Below are 26,668 nucleotides of genomic sequence, written 5' to 3' on the forward strand. Positions count from 1 at the left end.
AAATCTCACTGCCAGAACTATCTCACTAGAGCCACAAAATTCTACTTAACAACAATGAATACCTAAAACAAAACAAATCATAGTTAGTTCTGAACATTATTTCTTAACAAAGGCTGAAGGAACTCAAACATTTTCAGCTAAGGTCTTCAAAAGCCATTCAAGAATTTTAAATATGGCTTGATATCTCCTTTTTTTGTTGGTTTTTTTTTCCCCTAGAAGAAATGATATTTAAGTGTTTCTTGGTAGAACAAATACTTTTCAGAAATATTATGATTTTCTTAAGTATGACTCTTATTTGCCCAATCTAATCTTTCTCCAATTATTTCTTTTGCCTTTGATACACATATCTTTGCAAAAAGTTACAATAGCTGGGTAACTAGCATCTACCTTGAAAGAAAAAGAGGAGAAACAGCCAGAAAGACATTATTTCTCTTAGAATACAACTACATCCTTTGGGTTAACTACTTTTTTGTGGGGTATTTGCCTAGGTCCTGTAAAAATGGGGCTTGGCTTCAGATTTCCTGCACATAATTTTTAGGTCCGCTGCGTGTTCCCTAATCTGGGTTGGTCTTGCTTTACTTTGTTTATACTGCTGTTGATTTCTGAAGACCTTGAATCAGAATCATTGGGCTTAATTTACCAAAAGTAGGATCAAATACAACTTAAACCACTGTTTTATTGTCATCTCATGTCTAATTGGGTTGCACACACTACTCATACAAGGAATTGCTTGGAAAAACATCCAACCAATACCTTAAAAAGCATAAGAAAGGATTTTCTTCTACCTCAGTGTACTGAAGGCACAGTGCTTTGCAGGTACCTTCTGAATGAGATCCACCAACTTCCACAACCAGCAGTACAATAGTGCTCTACAGCAGGAAGGGAAAGGACAGTCCCTGAAGTCTTTCTTAGAATGGCCCACACGAACTGTGCAATGGAAAGGCTTTGTTGTTTTAAAATATCATCTATCTGACCCTACAAGCGGGGGGCAGGGAAGGATATTTGAGTGTGCTATTTTAATGGAGTGGTGGTGGAGCTGTGTGTTATCTAATCTTGAAAATGTCTTTTCTTCCTCTCTTACATAACTATCACATCCTGATGGCAACACAGTGAAAAACTTGAAATTTGAGGGGTTTTTCTTGCTTAGTTAAATATGCCAAAGGTGGAATAATACACCAAAACCAAAGCTCAAAGAATCAACTGTAGTTCAAAGATATAAGATTGTCAACATTGGGCAATATCACAGTCTAACTGGGCCCGGTATCATTTCCAGCAGGGATAAAAAGCAATGTCTAGAGAATAAGGAGGAGGTGAATATATATTCTAGCTTTCTTGTAAATAATCTCCCAGACACCAGACATTTCTACAACGGGTGAGAGCAATAAAAAATGTCAGGCTCCCAACCCATCTATTCGTCCATCCTACTTCAAATCCCTTGTTTCACTGTTTCAATTTTGAAGAGAAAGATGATAGGAAAAACCTCAATTCTTCTGCTCCAAGGCGCTTATGCTGGTAAAGACATGAGTATTTTGTGCCTTTACACTAGAAATTATGTAAAATAGCTGATTGCATTGATTGCATTCATCATTGCTTGAATCACTAATGTATGAACTTTTATAGGAATCATTGGAAGTGGCAGTGGTGGAAACATGTTTGCATTTACGCTGTTTTAAATTGTTCCATCAGAGGACAGCCTTACTATCCTAAGTGCAATCCCACAAGCCCTTGGGGTTTGTCCTGTTTTATTTTTTTTTGTATTTCCATAAGTAATCTAATCTGAAATGCAAAATAAACTACTGTTTAACAGTACTTCTTTCAGAGTTTTACTTTTGTCCAAATTGGCCAAGTCAAATACTTTGTGAGGGTCAACTCACGCTTGACACGTCCACACCAGAATCCATAATCCATTAAAACCATTCATAATAATGCAAAGCAATTCACAACTTCCCACCATAACTCAAGTTCACACTGCAGCTATCTATTTTACTTTGATCCTTAGACTGTAATTCCCTAACTCACTCAATTTTTTAATTAATTACTGTAAGAGACCCTCTTTCCTATCCATGTTTAAAATACACCCATGGTCCCCTCATACTTCAATTACTATAACATCTTTTTTCTTTGACTTTAGGAACTTAAAAACCACTGGATGAAGCTTAGAATAGTTGAGGTCAGACAAAACACCTGGATGGAAATGCAGATGTGTCTGGTTTGCCATCTTTGCCTACAGCTCTCTTAACAACCTTCAGCATCATCTTCCAGCCTTCCATACACGGAATACAGCTGAAGATAAATATAGTTTGCTCCCGTTCTAAGGCCATATACTAATTTTCCTGATGTGCAAGCTTTGCTTGGAAGGTTTTAAAAGTACTGCTATATTTATCTGAAACGTCTGGATTTATGACGGCCATCTAACGTTAAAAAAAAAAAGACACTGTAATAATTATAAATACATAACACTTATGCAAAAGGCTTCAAGCTTTCATTGGAGGCTGGCATACACCTGAGAACCCTGAGCATTTCCCCACTGTGAGTACTTTAGGCGAAGCAGCTCAGGTGTTTCCCGCAGAGCCGCGGCTGTGGCACACCGCGGGGAGCGCGGCTCGCTGCCCGCCGGGCTGGGACGGCGCGTCCTGCGAGCGCTGGCAACGCTCGGCGACAGAGGGGGGCAAACAAACCCTTAGGACAAAGAGCTTTTCCTTAACCTTGTAACTTTTATCTAATCGTGTCCTCCATTAAAAGACTAACAAAGAAGGGAGAGGGGCCAGCCCGAGCGGCCCAAGACGAGTGCGAGCGGCAGCCGCGGAGACGGCGGCGGGCACCTGCCGGTGATGCCTCCGGGACCGCGGCAGCTACAGACCCCCGCTCCCCGCTGCAAACCCTCTGCCCGCCCCGGCGGCTCTGTCCCTCTATCCCTGCCTCCCCCACAGCCCTGCTAACGCCCCACCCTCACCACGGCAGCCGCTCCTAGGAGTCAACCCGCAGGGCTGTCCCTCTTGCCCTGCCAGCCACCCGCGGCCCGGCCGGGCGCTCCCCCTCCCCGGTGCCGGGCGGGCCGCGGGGGTTCCGGGGCGCCGCCGCCCCTGGGCTCGGGCGTTCCCGGACGGGCCCGCCCCGTCTCCCCCACGTGACCCCGCGCCGTTGGCGGCGCGCGCGTGGAGCGGTGTTTTGTAACCTCCCCCCGCCTCCTCCCGCCCCCCGCCCGCGCCCTGCCCGGAGCCCATCCCGGCGTCCGGAGCGGGAGCGCCACACCCCCTTCACCGCAGCCGCGCAGCCGATGGCAGCGTCCTCTCCTGCCGCCACCGTGGGCTCGGAGCTGCCGCCGGAGCCGGGCGGCAGCGGGGGCCCCGGCGAGGAGGCGGACGAAGAGCGGGAGCTGCTGCTGGCGCGGCTGGTGCCCGCGAGCCGCCTGAAGGAAGCGGTGGGCGCGTCCCTGGCGTCGCTGTGCCTCGGCCCCTTCGGCGGAGCCCAGCGCCTCGGGACCCTCGTGGACTGCCTGGTGCTGAACTACCGTCTGCGGCAGGGGCCGGGCCGGGGCCGGGAGCGTGGGGCCGAGGGGCCGCTGCGCTGTTGCGGCTGCGGGAGGTTCCTGGGCGAGCCGGTGACCGTCCCGTGCGGGCACACCTATTGCCGCCGCTGCCTCCGCAGGGAGCTGCGGGCCCGCTGCCGCCGCTGCCGGGACTGGCTGCTGCCGGCGGGGGGCACCAGCACGGCCGCGGCCCCGCTGCGCACCAGCGTCGTCCTCAACCGGCTGGCGGAGAAGTGGTTCCCGGGCGAGTGCGAGAGGGCGAGGGCCGGGAGTCGGCTGGAGGAGCTGCTGACCCAGGGCCGCTTCCGAGAGGCGCTGGGCGCCGTCAACCAGGCTCTGCGAGCAGGTAAGGCTGTGGGGAGCGCTCCCTTCCTCCGCCCGTGCCGCCCGCCAGAGCCGCGCGGGCTCCGCCGCTGCCGCCCGTGTCCCGGCGGGACCGGGACGGGCTGGCAGCCCGGGGCGGCAGGCTCGTAGGGCTGGGGGTGCGGGGGAGTCTGTGGATGTGCCCTTATCCTCGAGTGCGGGACCGTCAGCGACCGACACGGGCCGGTGAAGAGCGTCCGAAGTTTTCTCGAGTTTGAAGGGATTCGAGGAAGCTCTCCACTGGGAGAGCGGAGTGGAGGGGACGTGCAGCTGCCCGGCGCTTGGTAGAGCGCCCAGGCTGGTAGTGGGGTACACCTGCTTCTGCTTCCTCCGGAGGCGTGGGGGAGCGTCCCGCACGGGCTCCCTCGTGTCTCCCCCCGCACGCTCCTGCTGGACTTGTTTACAGAGGAGGCTGTGGGCTCTGCTTCGCTTTGTGTTGGATAATCGCTGCGCGCGGGCAAAGAGAAATTCCGTTGGTGTATTTAACCTTGTTTCCTGAGAGAGAGACCTATTTTCAGTCTTAAGTGTCACCAAGACAATTCCCAGCAGGCCGGGCCGAGTTGCATAAGCAGACAGGCACGGAGGGGGACAGGTTGTGTAATGGCAGTGACATCATAGGTGGGTGTGGTTGGAGTTTTATATAGTGTTGAAGAGGGTCCAAAGAGGGGAGGTAGAGGCACGCTACCTTTTGGGCTATCCTATATCCGTCGCAATATATGTGTCTGGCTGGTACCATGGACTCTTCAGATACACTCAATTTTTCAAAGTTTACTCCTTGTAGAGAGAGTCATATTTGTGCGATTGATACACCTACGTGTATCCAGCGAGAGATTCCTTTGTTTTAATTTGACTATGGATTTTAACACCTGGTGACATGGGAGGTTCTGTTTTGAATTATACCAGGATTTTTTTTTTCCTGTTCAGTAATTCAGAAATTAGTATTTTTACAAACAAAGTGTATCACGGTTATACAGTTGTCTGTAGTGGAGGAAAAAAAACAAAAGCTTGCATAAGTCTAATCCTTCCAATCTGTTCTGGGGAGATACATTAGGTCTAGTTCCAGAATAAACTCTTCTCGATGTAGGTGGGATTAAGTCGAAGATCTATTCTATATGTGTTTTGGCAACCTAATTTTAAGGGGTTCCGTTTTGGCTATCAATTCTGCTTTATTTGCCAGGGTGTTTCCAAAGTGTAGGATACAGGATGGATTTTAAATCTTGAAACTGTAAGATGCTGACTTCTTCCTGAAGTACAGCTTTGACTCATACAGGTAACAAAGAAATCTCAGTAGTTTTCAGGGTAAAACTGAATCCAGTACGGATCACATAGGTTTACAGGGCTCCTGTTTCATGTTTTAAGACTGCTTTAAAAGAATAAAATAGTAAAATAATTACATGGTTTTTGTTAATCTTTTTTGTTAATCTTTCTTTTATGGATTTAGGAATATTATTTAACTATTTATGGGGAAAGAATTTTGATTATTCTTTATGTGAATCTACATCTTCCATTTTGGCTTTAAAATGGGTTTAAAATTTAAGTATATTTACCAGCTGTGATGCTTATTCAAAATTTTATTATTCAAATTCAGTATATGTGCTAGAATTAAATGCTAGAAGCTCAGTTTAAGGTCCATTGTATAATTCTTTCCTGTGTCTCCAATCCTGAGAATTATCAATATTCTGGAAAAGATACTGAAGAACTTTAGGAGTCAGAGTGCAGACGTATATTAAATGTGAATTTAGAACTGTGGATTCACAACTACAAATTGAAGATGATTCCAGGCCAATAGATAAATTAATAGCTGCTGGTATACTATCTGTCTTCCTTCAGACCATGAATTTTGAGAACCCTTACATAAGAAATGTATTAATGTTTAAAGTCATTCATGTTCTGTTTCAGTGCTTCTTTACTGCTGCTTCATCTGTTTCTTTTTAATGAACATAGTTTAAAATTTGTGATAAATCTAAGTCTGATGTCCTAAATAAGTCATTGATGCTAAACCTCTACTCAAATGGCATCTTTTCATAACTTTCTTCTGTTTCTGAAACATTTGAAAGAGTCGTATTTGCTATTGTGCAAAAGTGACTTTAAAAAACCACAAGGAATATTAGCATTCATATAGTTAGTGTATTCCTTGCAGAAGTTGAAGTGAAATAGCTTAGTTAAAGGAGATCTCTTGAATTAAAATACAAGCACAGCTTGCCCTTAATCAAGTGTCCTGAAACACACCACTAAAGGGTTGAATTTGGTCTGAATCTCACTCATTCCTTCTGGAGTGGACATCAGGAGATCTGTTGAGCAATCAGTCTCCTGTTTAAGCAGAACAAATACTGTGATCAGAGCAGTTTGCTTAAGGTTTTGTACAGCTGGATCATGAAAATCTACAGGCTGACAATTCCACAGCCTCTCTGGGTGACCTGCTCAAAGGTTAATTATCCTCATAGTGAAAAATCTTTTCCTTATTTCAAGTCTGAACTGCCATTGTTTTGGTTTATAACCATTGTCTCTTTTGTTTTTTCACTGAGTACTTCAGTAGAGTCTTCTAGGTAACCCACTTTTGGATTCTGAAAAGCTGTTGTGCTCTCCCAATGCTTTCAGGAATTACTTTCTGCTAAATAAGCCCAGTTCTTTTGGCTCTTTCTTAAGAGTTGTGTGTTCCAGCTCTGATTATTTGAGTGGCCCTGTAGTACCATGTTAAAAAATACTGTGTCCAAAAGTATTTCTACATTGTGTTTTTGATATGCGTGTCTTCTATTTTGAAGAATTTGGCATATTAAGAACCATATAAAAAGCATGCAGAATCAGATCAGAGGTGGTCCATTTGTTAGTATGTTTATACTTACAGTAAGAGCAGATGCTTTGGAAGTAATATAAAACTCAAGAATGCATATTGAATGTGTTCTTTTGTGTACACCTTTGTATAGTTGCCTATTAATGTAATAATAGCAATTGATACAGCTCTATGCTGCAGATACTTGGTGCATTTTTTTGTTAAAATAATTTGTCTTTGGGATGCTAGAAGTGAGTAATTTCTGTATTTACGATATATTTGGTCACTGAAATTGAAAGTTCAAGAACTAGTTATGTTTCTGCTGTCTTTGAGCCAAAGATTGAAAATTAGTTCGCATCCTCTCTTTAGTTGAAAAACATTAAAATACTTGCTGAAACATAGCAAAATTGTTTTTTCATGGTAACAAAGCCTAGAAATTAAATTGTGGTTAAAAAAATTGGATCTATAAACTTAGATAAAAACAGAAAATTGTTTAGGTTGGAAAAGACCTCTCAGATCATTAAGTCCAACCACTAGTCCAGCAGTGCTGAGTCTATCACTAGACCATGTCCCTAAGTGCCAAATCTACATATCTTTTAAATCCCACTAGGGATGGTGTCTCCACCACTGCTGTGGGCAGTCTGTTCCCATGCTTGACAGCCCTTTCAGTGCAAAACTATTCCCTGTACCCATACTAAACCTCCCTTGACACTATTTCCTCTCATTATGTTGCTTGTTACCTGGGAGAAGAGGCAGCCAACCCCCCCACAACTGTCTACAACCTCTTTTCAGGTAATTGTAAAGAGTGATAAGGTCCCACCTGAGCCTTCTTTTCTCCAGGCTAAACTCAACCTTTCTTCATCAGCTTGTGCTCCAGAGCCTTCACCAGCTCCACTGCCCTTCCCTGGACTCACTCCAGCACCTCAATGTCCTTCTTGTAGTGAGGAGCCCAGAACTGGACACAGGATTCAAGGCATGTCCTCACCAGTGCTGAGCACAGGGGGACAGTCACTGTTCTGATCCTGCTGGCCACACTAATCCTTATACAGGCCAGGATGTCTTTGGCTTTCTTGGCCACCTGAGCACACACTGGCTCATATTTAGCTGCTGTCAAACAGCATTCCCTGGGCTTTTGCCACTGAGCAGCTTTCCAGCCACTTTTACCCCAGCCTGTAGCACAGGAGGGGGTTGTTGTGACCAAAGTGCAGGACCTGGCACTTGGCCTTGCTGAACCTCATACCAGTAGCCTTGGCCCATTGATTGAGTGTGTCCAGATCCCCCTGCAGAAGCTTCCTGCCCTCCTGCAGGTCAGCACTCCCTCCCATCTTGTGTCATTTGTCAACTTTTGGTACACTTGACCCCCTTGTCTAGATGGTGGATGAAGATATTTAAAGAACTGGCCCGATACTAAGCCTTGAGGAACGCTACTAGTAATCATCTACCTTTGGTCTTCTGAATGAATATTCAGACCCAGTTTGTCATATCTATTAATCATTCAGTGACTGTTTTTATGTTCAGCAGCAGAGTTGGGATCTCAGCTAAACTTTTTTTGTACTAGTTCAGTTGGAATCCTGCTTTTCTCTTGGAGAAAAAAGAAAAAGTCGGTAAAGTGCTCACCCGCTGTAGACTTGAACTCACATTTTTATCTTTGAACTAGCCCTCATTTTCCCCCGAGGAAAAAAGGCTCGGGAGTTCCTCAGGTCATGTTCTGCACTTGAAAGTCTGAAACAGATGAGCTTCCCTTGATTCTGTGCAAATAGGCAGCTTATCAGAGAACAAAGACCTGCACTTACTGTTGCCTTTGAACAAAGGAATTTGATTTGCTACTAACTCTGTTGGACACCGAAGAGTCAAATACAACACGAAATCTGTCTGGAGTTTAATCTGAGCTCTCACCTTGCTAGGCTATAGCAGTCACAAAGCACAGCCACAGGAAATCAGAGTTGTTCTGCTCACAGAATTAGCGTTTTACTCAGACAAAGAGAGTTTCCCAGACTTCGGTTAAAACAACCATTTTATTATGTCAAATGAGAAAATGAAACAAACTGTATTTGGCAATATTTATGTTTGAGGGGGAACAGTCAACTCCAAAGAAAGACAAATCAGGAAGACACTCTAGTTTCAGCTAAATGAATTCTTCTGTGATTTTCTTAACCCTTTCTTTTACATTAAGATCTTTTTACATGTAGCATTGTGAATCTAAATACAAAGCAGTGTGTTGCAGTCTATGGGAACATTGGCCGGTATGCCTTCTAACTGTACAACAGGCTAATGTTGGAAAATTATGAGAAGTTATACTAGACATCTAGAATAAACTAAGAATATTAAATTGAAATGGTAGACTCCAAGAAAGCCTTTTTTGAAACAAACTAAATGAACTATTTTATTTTAGTGTTGTTTACAGTAGACCAACCTTTGACTATTTTATCTCATTCAATGAAAACCAGGTCTATTTTAAAAAACAATTAAGATCAAAACAGTGTTCTGGCAGTTTTTCCAAGCAGCAACTGCAATTAGTTGTGTTACAAAACCGTAGTTTTAGTGGCAAGGAGATGGGTGTCCTTCCCATTTAGAGGTTGCTGTACTGAAAGTGCAAAATGCTATAAGTTGGACATGGGAACTTGTCCTTACTTGACACAATCTGCTTTTTTCCCACTCTAGAAGTTCCACTACTACAGCTCCTTTCAACAGGGCTGCCAGCTGGTGCTAAAGGCTTTCTGGAATTGGCTGTTTTTATCACATAGTGATAAGGCCTGGTCCTGGTACCTCCCAGATGGATGCCACTGTGAAGTGGCATCTCCAGCCATAGTCAAAAGGGGTCAGGCACTATAAAAACAAATTGCAGTCTGCAGAAAAACTTGGGTATTTGAAAGCAAACTTTGTAATACTTAAGCTTTTAATACAAGTGTGGTGAATTCCCAGGTTTCTGTGGTTTTGATTGGATATACTGTAGCGATAAAGTTTACTTAGTCCTCAATTTTTGTTGTCCCAGCAGTACTAAGCAGTGCTTTGTGAACCTCTCTGTTCAATATTTGAAAATAAAATTTTCTTGATGCTGCGTGATTCATCAGGATCCAGAATTTCTTCCTTAGCTTACAAGACATGAAATGGGAATTGCTGCCACTTTTGTTAGCCAAACACTAGGGAGTGAGGGAGAAGGTACTCCACTAATTTTGGAAGTATTGTACAAAAAATTGTAATTATATCACTATGAAAGCAAATTTAATTAAAAATTACAAAATTCTGATTTTTAAAAGATTTTACCTAATTTCTGTCTGCAGATTCCAGTGACTTGATGCTAAGAATTTACAGAGCTGAGTCATATGTTGGCCTCCAAGAATATAAAACAGCCATAGAAGATCTAAATTTTGTTATTTCCAAAATGCCAAATTGGCCAGAGGTAAGTTGGTATAAACTCATCATTTTTCAATATTGTGTTTGTAAAATTAATAACTTCCAAATTGTAATTGCATTGATTTAAAAACCTAAGCCAGCTGCTTTAAATGTTGTCTCTTAAGACATGCAAAATGCTAAACGTCATCTTTAAAATAGTTAACTCATATGAGACAGGCTCCTGATGAGTAGGGCAAGTTAGGGCTGGTTGACAAATACACTAAGTTGGAATAGTTCATGGTGATGTAACCTGTAACAGCTGGGCTTTGGGGCTTGTTTTGTTATTTGTTAATTTTTGTTAACAGAGGGACACTTTGCTGTTTTAGCTTGAAAAGTTTATCTTCAAAAAGCCTAAATAAACTCAGTGGGAACTAAGCTTTGCAAGTAATACGGGCAGCTGGGGAGTCTGTGGTCTTCAGAATGCATCTTGTTGCACTGTCTAAACTCTGAACTCAGCAGGACCAGCAAGATCTCGCCACACAAGGGGAGATGACTGCAGTTGTGTTGTCTTCTGTGTTCAGCAATTCCTTGGCTACTGCAAATTCATGCAGCCTCCTGCTTTTCACCTCTCAGTGGTGACAGTACTGTCTACTTTTTTCTGTATGTTTGGAAAGAAGCATTACTTCACATAAGTGAGCTTGGTTTGATGGATGGATTCCTGTAACAATCCTTAACCTCTGTAGGAAAATAAACTGTCTGTAAGAGGAGGACTAGCAAACTTCTCTTCTTCAGAATTCATCTAAAAGCAAGTGCCCAACTCAATCAAAGAGGATGTGTGTCCTCATCTGACAGTCTTGTTGAACAGATGTTATTGTTCATACTGTCAGACGTTCTGTAGAGCTGCATTCTGGGCTTTGGTAGAGTAGTTTTTGATTGTTTTGTTTTGTTGGGGGCTTTTTGTTTGTTTGTTTTGTTTGTTTGTTTTTAAGTTTAGTTTCTGGTCCATTATCCAAATTCCTATATACAAATAGATACATTATCTTAACTTTTTGTTATACCTGTTGGTTTTTATCTAAATGTTTCTATTACTGTCAGTGCAACTTTTAAAAGCTAAGTTCTTAATTCCAATGTCATCTACTTTTGAGTAGGCTCTGCAAAATCCAGTAATCTTTCCTCCGTTTTTTTTCTTTCAAGGAAAACAATACACAGGTTTGTTTTTTTTTTTCCCTAGCTGGTGTCTAGTGTTCAAGCATAAAATATAGTTGGAAAAAGCAATTAATTCTGAGAGTGCATTGTTTTGTTTTAAGAATATAGGTTGAGATGTATGTAAGGGGTGAACAGTTGTGTGGATTGTTTTATTTGCATTCACCGTTCTGAAGGCTGGAACCACCAGGCTTTTAATGAAAGAGAGGGCAAAAAAATTCTGTAAGCTGCTGTGTGAGGTTATGTAATAATTTGCATCTCCTGTCCTTCTTCCTCTCCAAAGGCTCACAGAATAGGGAAATTAAGGGCTGTGAATTCAGCACTAGTGAGGTTTTTAACCCTTTATGTAAGACAAAACAAGTTAACTGGAAGAAGACTCACACCATCCTATCCCATGACTTTTTTCAAACACTGTAATGGATGCGAGTTAGACAAGGGATATGGATCACACACTGTGCACAGTTCAAATTTGTTACAGATGCTTTCTTTCTGTCATGGCAGGTTCTAATTCTAACATTGTTGCAATGCCTATAAGATCAATACTGCAGTTCTCCCTGTTCTCTACAAATGTCTTTGTGGTATCTGTTTCTCAGGTTTACTTTCAGAAAGGAAAAGTTCTGCAAGACTCTGGCTTTGTAGGAGATGCCTTACAACTGTTTCTACAGTGCTTAGCCCTTGATGAGGACTTTCTTCCAGCCAAGCTAGAAGTAGAAAAGGTAATTTTATTTATGATACTGGATTCTCATCTCTGACTTGACTCCTTTATGAAACTCTCATTATGATAGACTTTGTGCATCTAATATCTTCATTACATACAGGAAACGTTCAGGTGGCAGATTCCTTTTAAGATATTTCTTAAATCATACTACATCAAAGAGTTAGTCCCAATATACACGTTTTGCATACATCTTGAAAAGTACATATGCATTGGAAGTTACTAAGTGAATATGTAGAAAACTGGAAAGCAGGCAACAAGTGACATTTTCCAAGTCGAAACCCTCTGTGCCTGGAGCACAAGAGTTTTTTCTGTGATAATAAAAATTTATATTGAAAAGCTGCATAGTAATGAATTGATAATGTCTAATTCTGTTTGACTTGTAGTAGAAAAGATTTCTAGATTAATTTCTTTTCTAGCAATGTAATGTAGCTGTGTAGGTTTCTGTTTGTTTTCAACTCTGCCAGTTACTGCTTGAATAAAGATCAGTTCATGAAAATAACTTCATGTAGATTACCTTCTTAGTTTTTGGTACGTAAATTTATAAAAAAGGTATGTCTGGATTCTTTTTCATTGTTATTAACATTGAGCTGGTTTTTCTAGATATTGTGTGATGTTTTGTCACCAGAGAAGTTAGGTGAGAGTCTGAAGGAATCTGCTTGGAATTCACCCCATATTAGAAATAAACCTTTTATACTTGGTTCTGAGGTGACTGCATCTTACTGCAACTTACAGCTTTGTCCTCCACAGGTAACAAAACCTCTACAGTAATTTCTGTCTTTGACTGATTTATATACATCAGATGTACTGATAGCCTGATTTGTCACACTTTCCAGCATAAATACTGTTTTTGAGTAATTGGCTAAATTGGAGGAAAAGAAGCAGAGTTTAGAAGTAATTTATTTTCATTTGTAGTATTAAAACTCCTCATTCTACTTCACTAGAATGATTAATAAATACAGTATTAGAAGCTACTGAAGTTTGATATTAGGGACTTCAAAAAAAGAGGAATACAATTTTTCTATATTTTTTAAGCAGATGAAATACAATTTTTGTTTTGTTTGAAGTGGGTGAAGATTTTTGAATTGTTAATGCTATGCAAATTTGAATACTGTGTTGACTTAGAAATTTTTCTAGTTAACTAATAGGCACTCGCTAACTGTGAATACCAGTTTTGCTTATATATCTTTGCACAATCACATCTCACACACTTAGATCAGTGTTACTCTTAGAATACAGTTTGGTTCATCTTCTTGTTACAGAGTTTAGGAGGATCAGATGTACTGGAGCCTGTGAGTGGAGGCTTAAATCGTGCACAGTCTGCCCATGCTCTTAACTCAACAAAAGACCTTGCCAAGGAAGATGGCTTAAAGAGAGTGTCTTCTGAACCCCTTCTCTCTGGCCAAGGAAAAGGTGCTTTGTTAAAAAGAAAGCTTTCCTTTTCAGAACAGGATACAGTTGTATGTGAAGATGGAAGAAACAAACACAAAAAGCAAGGAGGTAAACAGTCACTTACTGCACTTATTGTGAAATTTAAAGTATTTACTGCCTTGTGCCTTTGTTTGAAGAAGTATCTTGTCCTCCTTTTCCTTAGAAAGTACAAAAAGGGACATGACACTGGCTTTTGGAACAATCCCAGGAGATTTGATTGATGTATCAGATTTTGAGTGCTCTCTATGTATGAGGTAAGATTTTGTCCTTGATTCAGTATTAGTTACAGATGCTTGGCTGCATATCTGTTACATGTACAAACTGAGGTACTTGTAAGTTGTTATGAGTTTTGATATCAGTCAATAATTTGCAGCTTTTCACTATCCCTGCACTTAAATGTGTATTTAAATGTCACTTGCTACAATGCTATATACTGTAGGACTATTTTAATCAAGCTGCCCTTTTAGTTAAACTTGGCAGTGTTAACTGGTCACCATCAAAGGACAGGATCTTTTGTGGTTAAATGTTAGGGGTTCTTCAGTCAATCAAACTTATTTTGGGAAGGTTAATGTTTAGAAGCATAGCCTTGTATTGTGAACCTTGTATTTGTCTGGTAGACATAGATGCTTCAGAATGTTAGTCCACTTAAATGTAGCTGATGTTGTGTTTGAAAACTCTTACTGAATAATCTTGATTTTCAGAATAAATACCATAAAACATATGGTGTATACTAAACTATTCATAGTTATGCTATTAATATGTAATACTGCTGTTAAAACAACCCAGTTTCTCAAGAATCACATAATTTTGTGTATTCTGAATCTCTTATGTAGGGAGACCAAAATCTTTGTATATTGGGGTAAATATTTAGTTACCTAGAGTTCTGGAATGTGTCCAACTTCATCAGAAAACAAAACAGTGAGTGTTGCAGTAAATGGAAACAAACTGCAGTATAGAGGAAACAGTAGAATAAGGAGACGTGGGACTAATTGTTTCTTTACTTTGTTAGAGTATAACTAGTCTTAAAAATACAAGAGATTAATCACTGACATTTTTAGAAAAATGCACACTGGCCATGACATCTAACTTCTGGTAATTTTGTTTCAGGCTATTCTTTGAGCCAGTAACAACCCCTTGTGGACATACTTTTTGCAAAGGTTGTTTGGAACGGTGTTTAGATCATGCTCCACAGTGTCCACTCTGTAAGGAGAGCTTGAAAGAGGTATTGTTTCTCAGTAAAGCTCACAAATACAAATACTGTATAATTTTAAAGGCTGTTTCACTGTAACCCAACAACTTAGATTTGCTTGGGCTGTGGATTACTGCTAGAATGGAAAAGGGTCTCAGGGTCTTAGAGGTTTTATGTTTCTGTGTTTACTTCAGTGCTGTAATTCAATCCTACATATTTGTAAACTTTGATATCTATTCAGTTAAACTCTGTGATTTCTATACACTTTTTTTATTGGTATTGCTGTATATCCTGGGAAATCAGTTCTGTCTGTGGTAAGCACAGAGATACAAACTGAGGTAGACATTTAAATTGTCAGACACTAAGAACTTACACAGAGAATCTAATTTTCAAATATTAGAGTATAATTAGGTTTTAATTAATGAAGTATAAAAACTTCAGAGCTGTAAGTTTTCATGAGTTTCGTCACATTTCATAGATGATATTTTTATTTAAAAAGCTGTGTTTTCTCAAGCCTTTTGTTAAGATACATGAAAAGATTTTTTTTTAATTGTTTACAGTACCTTGCAAGCAGAAAATACAGTATCACAGAACTGCTGGAAGAATTAATAATGAAATACTTGTCTGATGAATTATTTGAGAGAAAAAGAATTCATGCTGAAGAAACTGCAGAACACTCCAAGTAAGCTTCCTGTGTTGAAAAACTTGAGAAATTAGTATGGAAATCCTTTTTAGAAATGTTTTATTATTTGTATAGTCATTAATTGTGGTATATTATGGGTGCAAGGAGTGTGAAGCTTGTCTAGGTCCCTCTGGATATCATCCCATCGATCAGTTGTGTCAACCACAGCACTCAGCTTGGGGTCATGAGCAAATTTGCTGAGGGTGCAGTGGGTCCCTTTGTCTGTGTCATTGATGAAGACATTAAACAGTGCTGGTTGCAATATGGACCCCTGAGGGACACTGCTGGTCACTGGGACTCTGACCCATTGGCCTCTACCTCTGGGTGCAACCATCCAACCCTAATTATCCATTTAACAGCCCACCCATCAAATTCATCTCTCTCCAGTTTGGAGAGGACATTGAGGGGGAAACTGCCTACAGAATTCCAGATAAAATGACATCTGTAGCCCTTCCCTTGTAACTCCATCATAGAAGGTCTCTAGGTTGGTCAGGCCAGGTGGGACCAAGCTCTGAGTAACCCGATCTAGTGGAAGGTGTCCCTGCCTACGGCAGGGGGGCTGGAACTAGGTGATCTTTAAAGGTCCCTTCCAACCTAGGCTGTTCTATGATTCTGTGGAACGTGTTACCCCTTCCATTCCTCTTTCAGCATGCACTGTCAGGGAGCTTTGGTTTTAGCTTTGCTGCTGTTAATGAAATTGTTTTCAGTTGACTGCAGAGTCTCAGAGACTTGAATTTCTTACAAAGCAATTCATGATAGACATTGATCTTACACAGATAGATGTAATTAAAGAATTGTTAAGATTTTTAGTTAACATAAATATAGTTAATTTTCAGTTAACATAAACATGTTTATCTCACAGTGAGTTCTTCAAATACACATACAGCAATCATGTATTGTAGATATGAATGTTGGAAAACTATTTAACACAACAGCTCATGCAAATTGCTTAACAGAATCCATCCAGTAGATTTACATTTTATATTCTGAAAGACATTAAAATTAAATACCCAATAATGTTTTAATGATAACTAGATTGTACTTACTATCAACTATACATACTTGATAAAATAGGATTTAAAAATACTTAGTTTTTCAGTTATGCTGCCTGAGGCATATTGCAAGGTGCAAATTGCAAATTATACACTGGGTTGCATCTTGTGATCTGGAGCCCCTCCTAGAAAATAATCTAGTGACCTAGCTACCATGCAGTTACTAGTACATCTTTTTACTTACAGGAAAACTGTGTCTCTGAGGGCTTAATTGCTTTTATAGCTCACACTAAAGCAGAAATGAAAAAGTAGCTGACACCTCCAGCCCAAAACAGAGCCCTCCATTCATTGACTAGGTACTCACTACCTAGATAACAGTGAGTCTTACTGTCCAGAATGTTTGCAAATCAGTACACTGGTATTCAGCCAGTGTTACTGGTGTGTGGGTTTATCATTCACGAAAGTTGCTACAACATATTTTGACTTTGAAAAGAGTCCTTTATGACCTCAAACATAGCAGACATACTGGAAAAAATGTATTGTTTTGGCATAGCTCAATGTTCAGATTTTGAAGGTGTATATTTCTTTTTATCTTCTCTTGAAGCTTGACCAAGAATGTTCCAATGTTTGTTTGCACTATGGCATATCCTACTGTGCCTTGTCCTCTACATGTATTTGAGCCAAGATACCGACTCATGATTCGCAGGAGTATGGAAACTGGAACTAAACAGTTTGGGATGTGCATAAGTGATTCTCAAAATGGGTAGGTTTACAACATGATTCTAAGCTTCCATCTCTTTTGTCATTTTAATTACAAAAAGCATCTTTTCACAAGTGTGTAATTGCATTACTGACAAGGTCTCTCTTTAGTTTTGCAGATTATGGTTGCATGCTGCAAATTAGGAACGTTCATTTTCTGCCTGATGGACGGTCTGTTGTTGATACAATTGGTGGAAAGAGATTTAGAGTTTTACGGAGAGGGATGAAAGATGGTTATTGCACTGCAGACATTGAATATTTGGAAGATGTTAAGGTATCCAGAATGATGTCTAAATACTTACTAGTATTAATATATCAAGATTTTTGTTTGATTTGTTCTTCAAAGCTTTCTTTCAAATTTTTACATCATTAGAAACTAGCTTAATTTTTTTATTACTATAAAACAAATAAGAAAACCATAGTTTTTGTTTCAACAATAGTTTGAAGCTGTAACTTTAAGAAATATCACAATACTTCTTTTCCATTTAGTCAATAGTAGTCAAGGTTATGAAGAACACCAGAAGTGTATCTAAACATAGTTGAAATTGAGTGTGTTTTGATTTTAGCTTAAACCCCTTAATTGTTTCTATATTGTTTCTATATTCTATATCACTAATCATACTTTCATAACTTTCCTCCTTCAGGTTGCTGATGAAGAACTAAAGAAATTGAGAGAGCTTCACAATTTCGTGTACAATCAGGCCTGCAGTTGGTTCCAAAACTTAAGAAACAAATTTCGCACTCAAATTCTTCAGCACTTTGGACCAATGCCTGACAGGGAGGAAAATATACAGGTGGGACATCATTTAATATTCATTATTAGATGCTTATTTCTAAAAATAAAAGCCCTATTACCAACTGCTAAGTATTAAAAAAAAACCTCCCACTTTTTTCTTCAGCTTCAAAGACAATAAGGCTTGGACCTTGTTTTTCTTACAATGAGCAACAAAAAGCAATTCTGTTGCTGGTCAGCAGTTTCTCCAGGAAGGGATGATATGCTGATGTGGAAATAAAACCAGTAAACTGAAAACACTTTAAGTTCCAGTAACAGTTAAACTGTTAGTATGTGAAAAGCTCTTAGAATTCAAAGTGAAAAAGCTCTCTCTTTTCTCCCTGTGAAAGTAAAGAAACTGAAGGCAGGCAGATACCTTTGTCAAAGAGGTAATCACAAATAACATGTTCCTCCTTTCTGAGCTAATGCCATAAACTGCTGCAGTTGCTAGCATTTGACACATGTTTCTTAAGAAACTAGCTGCAGCAATCTATCTTGATAGTTATTATAAACAATTAATGAAGGTGAGATCCTGAGGGAGTGGAGGCTGTAGAAAAATAACATGTAAAATAGGTAACAAAGTGGAGTTTGATGTGAATTGGGATCTTAGGGGAGCTTGTCCCTCACCCATCTGCTGCATACTCCCATGAAACTATATTAACCTGTTGTGTTCAGTGGAGATGGAGAGACAGCACAACATGGAAGTTCACGTGCCAAAGGGAGCTTTAATGGCGTGCACAGCTCTTACCCAGGTTATTCAAAACACTTGATGCTGGAACCTGATTGGCTCAGGTTTGGTTACCACCCTGCTCAGTGGCCAACAGCTGCCTGCTTACATTCTCATCAGAGATTGTCTGGCACACACTCTCTGTAGCCAGATCCCTCCTCTCAGTGCCCTCTCTAGGCTTACCTGGTTAAAGTCAGGAGTCTCTGAGGCTCACAGTCCAGCTCTTCACCATCACAGTTCCCCCTTTCTGTTTTCAGAATATAAAAGCCATGTTTATTATCCCTCTGCAGGGCCCTTTGCAGAAAGGACAGCAAACATGGTACAAGGAGAATGAAATTCTTCACTAAACTTGACAAGCCTCATCTTTCTAGCTATTAGTGTGCCTTATCAAAAGTTTTATGATCGTGTCTAGGAGTTATCAAAGGCACAATTTTACTGGGTGGTATGCCACAGGCAAATTATTTATAACTTACAACTTGAACGTGACAAACCAACTTAAGAACTATCAGAGGTAGCATTTCCTTTTGGTAGTAATGTCCTTAAAGTGTCCAACTCTTTAGGTCCCGGTGAAGTCACAGGTGAGTTGTCATTCCAAAGGTTTAGATTTTTACCTGCTGGTGCAGAGGGTTGTTCTGGTCACTGTTCTGTGGTGTCTGCTGTGGGGCCATCAGGGAGGTGCTGTGGTTACAGTCCCAAGCAGAGCAGGGCCCACACACTGAACAGGTACCCCTGCAATACCGGCATCTCTGTAAGTACTTGTGTACCCGTGCCTCCACGTGACCAGGTGTTAAGGGCTTTCTCCTTTGTTAGTGATGAGGTCCTGTACCCAAACCTTAGGTTTAGGTAACTTGGACATCATTAGAGGACTGTTACGATAAGAAATTATTAACATGACAGGGTTTGGGGAGTTTTGCAATATTGTTAGATGGTTTAAAGTGTACAGGGCTTTGGCCACCCTATTCTGTGGGATCTCACCACATTAACCTGTCTGCAGGGGACTGTAGATGCTGTAGAGGCCAGTGCATGAGGTCAGAAGGGATTTTTAGGACAATTAAAAAAAATAGATTTAAAACAGCATACAAGGAAAGAGGAATATGTGTGCAAAACCAGAATAATTAGCAGGGTAGCAACACTATGGATGTGCACATGAGATTTATAATAGGACACAAATGTTTACAATCAGCTGTGTGGTAATGGCTGCAAGTGAGGAAATGTTATCCTGAAGTGTACCACTACCAGTAACAATTTTGCAGATCATTTGAGGAACTTAATAGTCTCTGCAGTGGTAGGACCTGTACTGAGGAGAACTAAGTCCAGTTCAAGGCCTGACATCTAATGGTTGCTGTTGGTAATTAAACTACAGGAAAAAGTCACAGTTTTAACTGCTTAGAAGAAACTAACTAAGTAGTCCTGCTCTGTCTAGAAGGTAATGAGAAAGGGAGTGGAACTGGGAGGTGACAGAGAAGTCCATCAAATAAAGGTAATTACAATGAAAACATTAGGCTTCAAGAATATTCAAGCCTTAAGAACAGCATGACAAGTATTAGATTTAATTTTTATCAGAGAGATTTGTCATTGGGTGGCTGTCCTGTACTTAGCCATCTTTTCCCAGGAATCTATGAGCTTCCTATGTTATCCTAAAAATAATTGCTTTATAAAGCTTAGTTTAAGTGTACTTTGCTTGACTTCTCAGTTTAAGAGAAGAGATCATTTCAGCACTCTTCTAATCTCATAGATCTGGAATTCTCTAGTTAGTATCAAACTTTAAAGTAGTCTTGGTCATTGATGACTTTGTCTTTTGATGTCTTTATAGTAGTCAACTATATGACATTGGTTATTGGTAACCAGCTTATGTTTCATTTCTAGGCAATGCCCAATGGTCCTGCTTGGTGTTGGTGGCTTCTAGCTGTTCTCCCAGTAGACCCCAGATACCAGCTGTCTGTTCTCTCCATGATGTCTTTAAAAGACCGTCTGATAAAAATCCAACATATCCTCACCTATTTTTCTAGAGACCAGTCCAAGTGACTAACCGCCTGGGTCTTCCTGAAAAGTTACTCTGTTCTGGTTGTAGTAGCAGCTGGAATTTTTGCTGCCTTTGCACATCTAGCACTGGTTTGAGAAGTGTAATGGAACTGTTTTTTCTCTCCACCTTCCTGGCTTCCTGAGCCCCATGGTTCATTGGAGGCACACTTTCTTCAACTATGAGAGAAGACCACTGACTATTGCACAAAATCAATCCAGCTAGATACGTTTTTCACGTTATCTACATTAAAATTTGCACTATTTAGAAAAGAACCTTTTTGAGACTTGATTATTTTAGGAATTGACTTTTCTAAGCTGTGGAAGTGCAGGACTTAAGGCTGACAGTCCAAGTTTACAACATTGAGGAGGTAATAAAGGTTTTGCAAATGTTTGCCTCAAACAACTGTTTTTTTGCTGTTTGCACAAATATTTGAAATATAGTATTGAATGTCACAGTTGGATATTACTACTCTTGTTTAACTAACTTGACCATGAATATGGCACAGATTTTTTCTAAGTTATCTTGTAAATGTATGCATCACAAAACAGGTGACATGAACTGTATGCTGAACTGAGAGCCAACTTTAAGGAACAAATGCAGAAAAACAGGTACTTCTGTCTAAAAATACTTAAACTGTGAATATGGTTTACATACCTAGGCCTGTACATTTTAAAGAGGAAACTGAAATCTAAATGCTAGTACCAGTTACATTTCTACTGGGCTTTTCAGGCTGTTCTTCCAGAGCACACGCTTAGTTTGTAGAGCTTAGAAGAAGAAGTGTTAAGTGTGCGCGTGCGTGTGTCTATCGGGGATTGTGCATCCAGGATTCAAAAGCTTAAAGTTTTATTTGAACTTTTTAAGTTGGTGCAAATGTGAGTTCTATGCCTTATTCATATAAATAGTAGAGCACACTGCAGTGGCAAGGTTAGCATCATGCTGCCAATAGGTACTTTTTGTAATTAAAGGTTTGCATATTTGTGAATATGTCTGATACTGGCTTTCTTGTATGTAAATCATTTGTAAAATATTTCTTAAATCTTGCTTTTGCTAATATATTTAATTTTCAATAAAAGCTAAAAATTTGTAATATTTTTAACTTTGTCAGAAACTTTAAGTCACTTTGCTTTTCCATGCTTCTATTCTGGGATCTTAAGTAAATCCAGAAGCTGCTGTTTAACCTACATTAAGGTTGTGAGCACTTCATGACATAATGGGTATATTCATAATCTGTTTCTGATTATAGTACCTGTCTCAGACTGATTGTTGGTCAGACAGGTTTTTCCTGGTGTCCTGCTTTTATTTCTACTTTGTTTAAATCACGTATGAAGCTGGCATTTTGCAAAACTTAAAAGTTGTAGGGAACTGTCCTTGAAGAGCAGTGAGGTATTTCACTGACTTGCTAGTCAGATACTCTGGCCTTGTTCTCTTCTGGAGTTCAAGGCTGGAGATACTACAGGCAGCCTGAAATCTGCTGGGTCATCTTCCAATATCAGTTTCTAGCTAGGGTAAATTTCCTCTTTAGGGTATGACTAAAGTCCTGGCTGAATATTTGGAAAGCTTTATTTGCATAAGAAGGGGAATCCTCTATTTTTCCACTTCTGTATGCTATACCCTTAGAAGTGTAATCTTTGTATCACAATGATCTTCTTAAGAATGCAGGTGGCAGGATTTTTTTTCCTTGGCAGTCTAAAAAGTTCCTGTAGGCAAGCCTGAAATACCCAAATAAACTAATGGTATTTTTTTTTCATTCTTGCCAAGAGCTTGAGTTTGAAATTGAGTATTCCCTAGTCTGCTGAAAGATGTGGCTTTTAAGTGTCTTTATAAGCTCCCATGACTTCTTAATACAGTAAAAATTCAAGTGTCAATTGGGTTGCACTGCCCTGTGCATGAAGGAGTTTTACTTCTGGAATTGTATAAACTATGTAAGGCAAAACTTTATTGAAGAAAAACAACTACAATATAAAAAGCAAATTTACTGTGTTTAACAAATGTGGCATTAAGGCTATTAATAAGTATCCAATCTTCAGTAACCATTCCACTGATGTGATTATTATGGGTGCTCTTGGGAATGATAGAAAATTGAGATTGGAGATGAAAGATTTTTAAAAGGTTTCTCGAATAGGAATTTAAGTGAATTTTTTGTGACATCAGATTGTGTCATTTTGTGCAGTTACAGTGGGGCAGAACAACAAACTCAATGTTTGCAAAGCCCTTTCAGCCCCTTTACAGCCCTCACGTGATTCTGACTGAGGGTTCCTTGTAGGGACCATAGCCCATCCTCTTTCCTCTGCCAGCATATCAGACCCGTTCACCAGATGCTTCAGCTGCCTGCTGGATGAAGTCCTGGGGTCTGGGAAGCACCAAGTGAACGGCAGCCCGTTCTTTTCTGTAGAAAGCTCTGTCATTGAAAAAGACTTGAACTTAATGTTTGATATTCACAAGCATCTGTTAGGCTTCTGGCAGCTTGTTTGCTGTACTATTTTTCTGTGAAGATAGCCTCCTACTGGTGATGACATCTGTCATCAGGAGGGGAGAGAGAGAGAGAGAGAAGCTGTTACAGTTCATTCTTTCACCAACTCCTGTGCAAATGCATCTTCATTCCTTCCTAAAGAAGTTTTGAATTTTACCTCCCACAGGGAACAAGAAGTCTAAGATCACCTTTGCACTCAGGGAATACCCTTCAGGAAGTAAATCCTGTCCTGCAGAAAGCTCCCCATTGTAGCTGAACTGACATTTCATTGAGAAGAAAGATAACAGGACTTGTCTGCTATGAGACTCCCAAGGCAGAAACCCAAAGCTCTAGAGGCAAGGAAACAAACTGAGATAGTGGGGGGGAAAGGGGAGGTCATGATCTCCCCTTCCCACAGATCTCTGCATGCCTGTGGTGGTTAAAGCACCCTTCTAAGAACTGAGGGTAAGGTTATGTTTTGTCCTTTCCTTCAGTAGCAAGGAGATCAAATTGCTTACAATCAGAGTGGCTGTTCTAACATGCAGAGTGCATGGTAGGTTTTGTATGGATAGATGTGCTTTGAGGTCCCAACTGGAACACTAATTTTGTGTATCCTGATGATTAGTAAGAAGCTGGTTTGCCCTGTTAAGATCTAAAATGCTCCTGCAAAAGTGCACAAGTAGATGATTAAGTGGCTTTGGGTCCCTCTCACCCAGGTAACCAGTGCACAGCAACAGTGAGGAGCTTTGAATGCACACATTTAGCTCACAAGTGGAACAGTCACTGCAATACAATTCTAGAGGCATTTCAGCTCTGCAGGAAATTCCTAGTTTGTATTGGGGGTTTTATTGTTGTTGTTCTTGGGGTCTGAAAATGCACAGATGAAAATGCCAACTGCAACACAATTCAAATACTGGCAACTGCCACCTCTGATTTTATTTTAAATGGCTCAGAATTTTCACCACTATTTCACAATTAAGTTGCAGTGCTAAAGAAGTCACTGAGGCTGCAGGAAAAGGTCCAAATGTGCACTCCAGTGGAGGAACAATCATGATTTATTTTTGGGTATGAATTCCTTTAAAACAAGGACTGCCTTGATGCCATCCCCAAGAAGTCTAAAGCACATTCTCTCCTAGGCCTTCAGTTCACTTTTATAGCTCCCCACAGGCAGCAGATGTTAAAAACACGCTTCAGTGTTCTGGATAGATGCTTTAACCTTTGAGGTGTGGATGGAGAACAAACCTGTGGGAGCCATGGCTGATTTTTCCCTCACTTTTACAAAATGGGGGTTCTTTGGGTATGGCTTTTTTTGTGGAAATGAAATTATGTTAGCAAGGCTGAGCATCAGCTGCCACTCACCTGCACCTGAAGCTGTGCAGGATGTAAAAGAAGTTTGGCTGTCAGCACTTCCCTCTGCTAAGTCCAAACAGTTCTTTGCTGATATCTTAAAAGAACTTTTACTGTTAAGCAAGTAACTGCTAAATAGGACATGATCTAATTCAGGCTCCTAATTCCACAGCAGGTGCTTAAAAGACCTTCATTTACAGGCATTTCAACTCAATTTACCAAATACAAATAAACTTCATTAACTGCTCTACACAATTATTTCCGTCAATATAAAAGCACTTTTTTATTCAAGAATTTGTAACCAGTTTTTTAAATTGGATCAAAAAAGCACAAGTGCTACAAGAGCAATTTCTGGCTGGAGCAATGTTCAGTTTATTGCATTAATGTAATAGTTGGAATGCCAAATCAAAGGGAAGTATTTTCATTCCACAGCAAAAGCTTTGTGAAGAAGTTTCAGCTAAACTAAACAGCTGACCTTTAGGGCAGCTGGCCTTAAGGGCAGCTACAGAAAATCCCTGCAGATGTGACAGACTTTGCAGGTTTTGTCTGCTGATCACAGCAGCACACTGTTAATGTCAGCTGCTGTGTCCTGGTGCTTCTTTGCAAGGCAACTGCTCAAGCAAGGATTTGCAAGAAGAAAGTTCAATACAGACTGCACAAAAAGACCCCAAACAACACACCTCACCCAAAAGCTGAAGAATGACCATCTCTATGGCAACTAAAGCACTCAGCACACTCATGCCTCACGTAAATTGGCACGATTTTACAAATGAAGTTGGTAGAATTCCGGTTAATGTGAGTAAAGTATCTAGAGACCAAACAGAGTATTTCAGTTGTTAACACTCAAATCATCATCTATTACTAATTGCTATTGCATAGGGGAAGACTGCAGACAGCACAGCACTATGGGCTGAAGAGACACCAGTGGCTGGCTGTACTTGTGTATGCCAGCAGGGTGCTGGGGTAGTCAGGTCCTTAGTAAGCTTGTCAGGTTGAATTATCCATCAGAGCCAACACCCAGTGTAGTGCTGGGTAGGGCCGAATAGGAAATAACAGCTTCTTCACCTCTTGTGTAAGTTCACCCTCAGGCTGTGTATTGTTGTGCAGCTGAGCGAGCAGACTGCGGCCTCCAGGAGGAAGAAATGCCGCAATCGCCTTTACAATTGTTGGCTCTTGCTCGTCTGATTACAAGATAAGATGATCCAACTCACTCACCCAAGCCAACAAAAGAGCATGGACTCCTCACCCATTAATTCTCCTGTTAGCTGAAGTTAACATCAGTGTCTTGTCAGGAGTGCTGTTGGCCTGCTTTCAGATGTGCCTCGGCAAGTATGCAGACAAGTACTAACGTGGTAAATAGTTTGCTTGCTAAAAAAATCCCAGTCCTGAGGATCTTTACTTGGCAGTCACTGCTTCCACTAATACAATATAGAATAATCTAGGTTGGATGAGACCCTTAAGATCATCCACCCAGTCCAACCATGCACCCAGCACTATCACTGCAACCCCTAAATCATTAGACCTTATCACCCAGTACCAGATCCAGACACCTTCTGACCACCTCCAGGATTGGTGACTCCACCACCCCAGGCAACCTATTCCAATGCCTGACAACACTAACAGTGAAAAGAAATTCTAATATCTAATCTGAATCTCCCTGGTGTGAGCTTTAGGCCATGTCCTCTTGTCCTCTCACTGCAGGCACAGCAGGAGAGACGAACCCCTCTGAACCCCTCCCCACTGAGCCGCCTTTCAGGGAGCTGTGGAGGGCACTGAGGTCCCTCCTGAGCCCTCTCCAGGCTAAACACACCCAGATCAACATGCCAGCCCAACTTGATGTTATTTGCAAATTTGCTAGTAATAGACTAAACGCCCTCAATCTAGATTATGCCACAAAGGAGTTTCAGCCTCTTTGTTCTTCACTAATCCTCACTATTATTGATACTTCATTTAGAGATTCATTACAAAAGCAACTGCCCTAATTCTTAAGAAAAGTTACAGTTCTTTTACTTTAGGATAAGCTTTGACCAATTTTAAACCCTTGCATTCAAGGGAACACTGCTTAGAGCTCTTCTACACTATACACATAAAATGTGGTCAGTGCCTGTGAATAAGGCCAGCAGCAACACTTAATCCAGTTCCTCACTATAGGGCAAGCCTGACCCACCACACCATCACAGAGGAGTACTTAATGAACAAAACAACACTCCTGAGACAATCAAGTAGCAGAGCATCTTTCAGAAGGCTGTCACCTAATAGTGTTCCATGCAGGTTTTAGTGCATAAACTTCTTACGAGATTACCAAATTTGCAGTCCTGAAGTTACATACCACAGCTGATAGCTACTTTTGAGTGTACTTACTCAATAAATCTCCATGAAGCAGA

The 26,668-nt window shown here is 40.6% G+C and overlaps 2 protein-coding genes across 2 annotated transcripts in view; one reads left to right on the forward strand and one right to left on the reverse strand.

Moving 5' to 3' along the window:
• The window catches only part of TRMT9B (tRNA methyltransferase 9B (putative)), a 109,842-nt gene extending 106,773 nt beyond the window's left edge, over positions 1-3,069 (reverse strand). Inside the window, exon 1 of the mRNA XM_066548402.1 lies at positions 2,954-3,069. The gene's annotated coding sequence lies outside the window, so the exon portion shown is untranslated. The remainder of the gene's footprint in view (positions 1-2,953) is intronic.
• A 208-nt stretch (positions 3,070-3,277) lies between these two features.
• Positions 3,278-21,584, forward strand: LONRF1 (LON peptidase N-terminal domain and ring finger 1). The gene is made up of 12 exons (XM_066549090.1): positions 3,278-3,875; positions 9,944-10,062; positions 11,792-11,914; positions 12,517-12,663; positions 13,176-13,413; positions 13,508-13,598; positions 14,452-14,566; positions 15,094-15,215; positions 16,812-16,970; positions 17,078-17,240; positions 17,611-17,760; positions 20,332-21,584. Exons 1-12 carry the CDS (start codon positions 3,278-3,280, stop codon positions 20,488-20,490), a joined length of 2,184 nt encoding a protein of 727 aa, XP_066405187.1. The 3' UTR covers positions 20,491-21,584.
• Positions 21,585-26,668: the final 5,084 nt, after the last annotated feature.

This window comes from Molothrus aeneus, chromosome 4 (assembly GCF_037042795.1).
Source record: "Molothrus aeneus isolate 106 chromosome 4, BPBGC_Maene_1.0, whole genome shotgun sequence".
Classification (NCBI taxonomy): Eukaryota; Metazoa; Chordata; class Aves; order Passeriformes; family Icteridae; genus Molothrus; species Molothrus aeneus.

What these genes read in the sequence shown, in the direction of transcription:
- LONRF1 (XM_066549090.1), top strand. Translation starts at nt 3,278, where the DNA reads ATGGCAGCGTCCTCTCCTGCCGCCACCGTGGGCTCGGAGCTGCCGCCG. An exon ending in CAACCAGGCTCTGCGAGCAG is followed by an intron (nt 3,876 to 9,943) that starts GTAAGGCTGTGG and finishes TTCTGTCTGCAG; the next exon opens with ATTCCAGTGACTTGATGCTA. An exon ending in ACAGGGAGGAAAATATACAG is followed by an intron (nt 17,761 to 20,331) that starts GTGGGACATCAT and finishes TTTCATTTCTAG; the next exon opens with GCAATGCCCAATGGTCCTGC.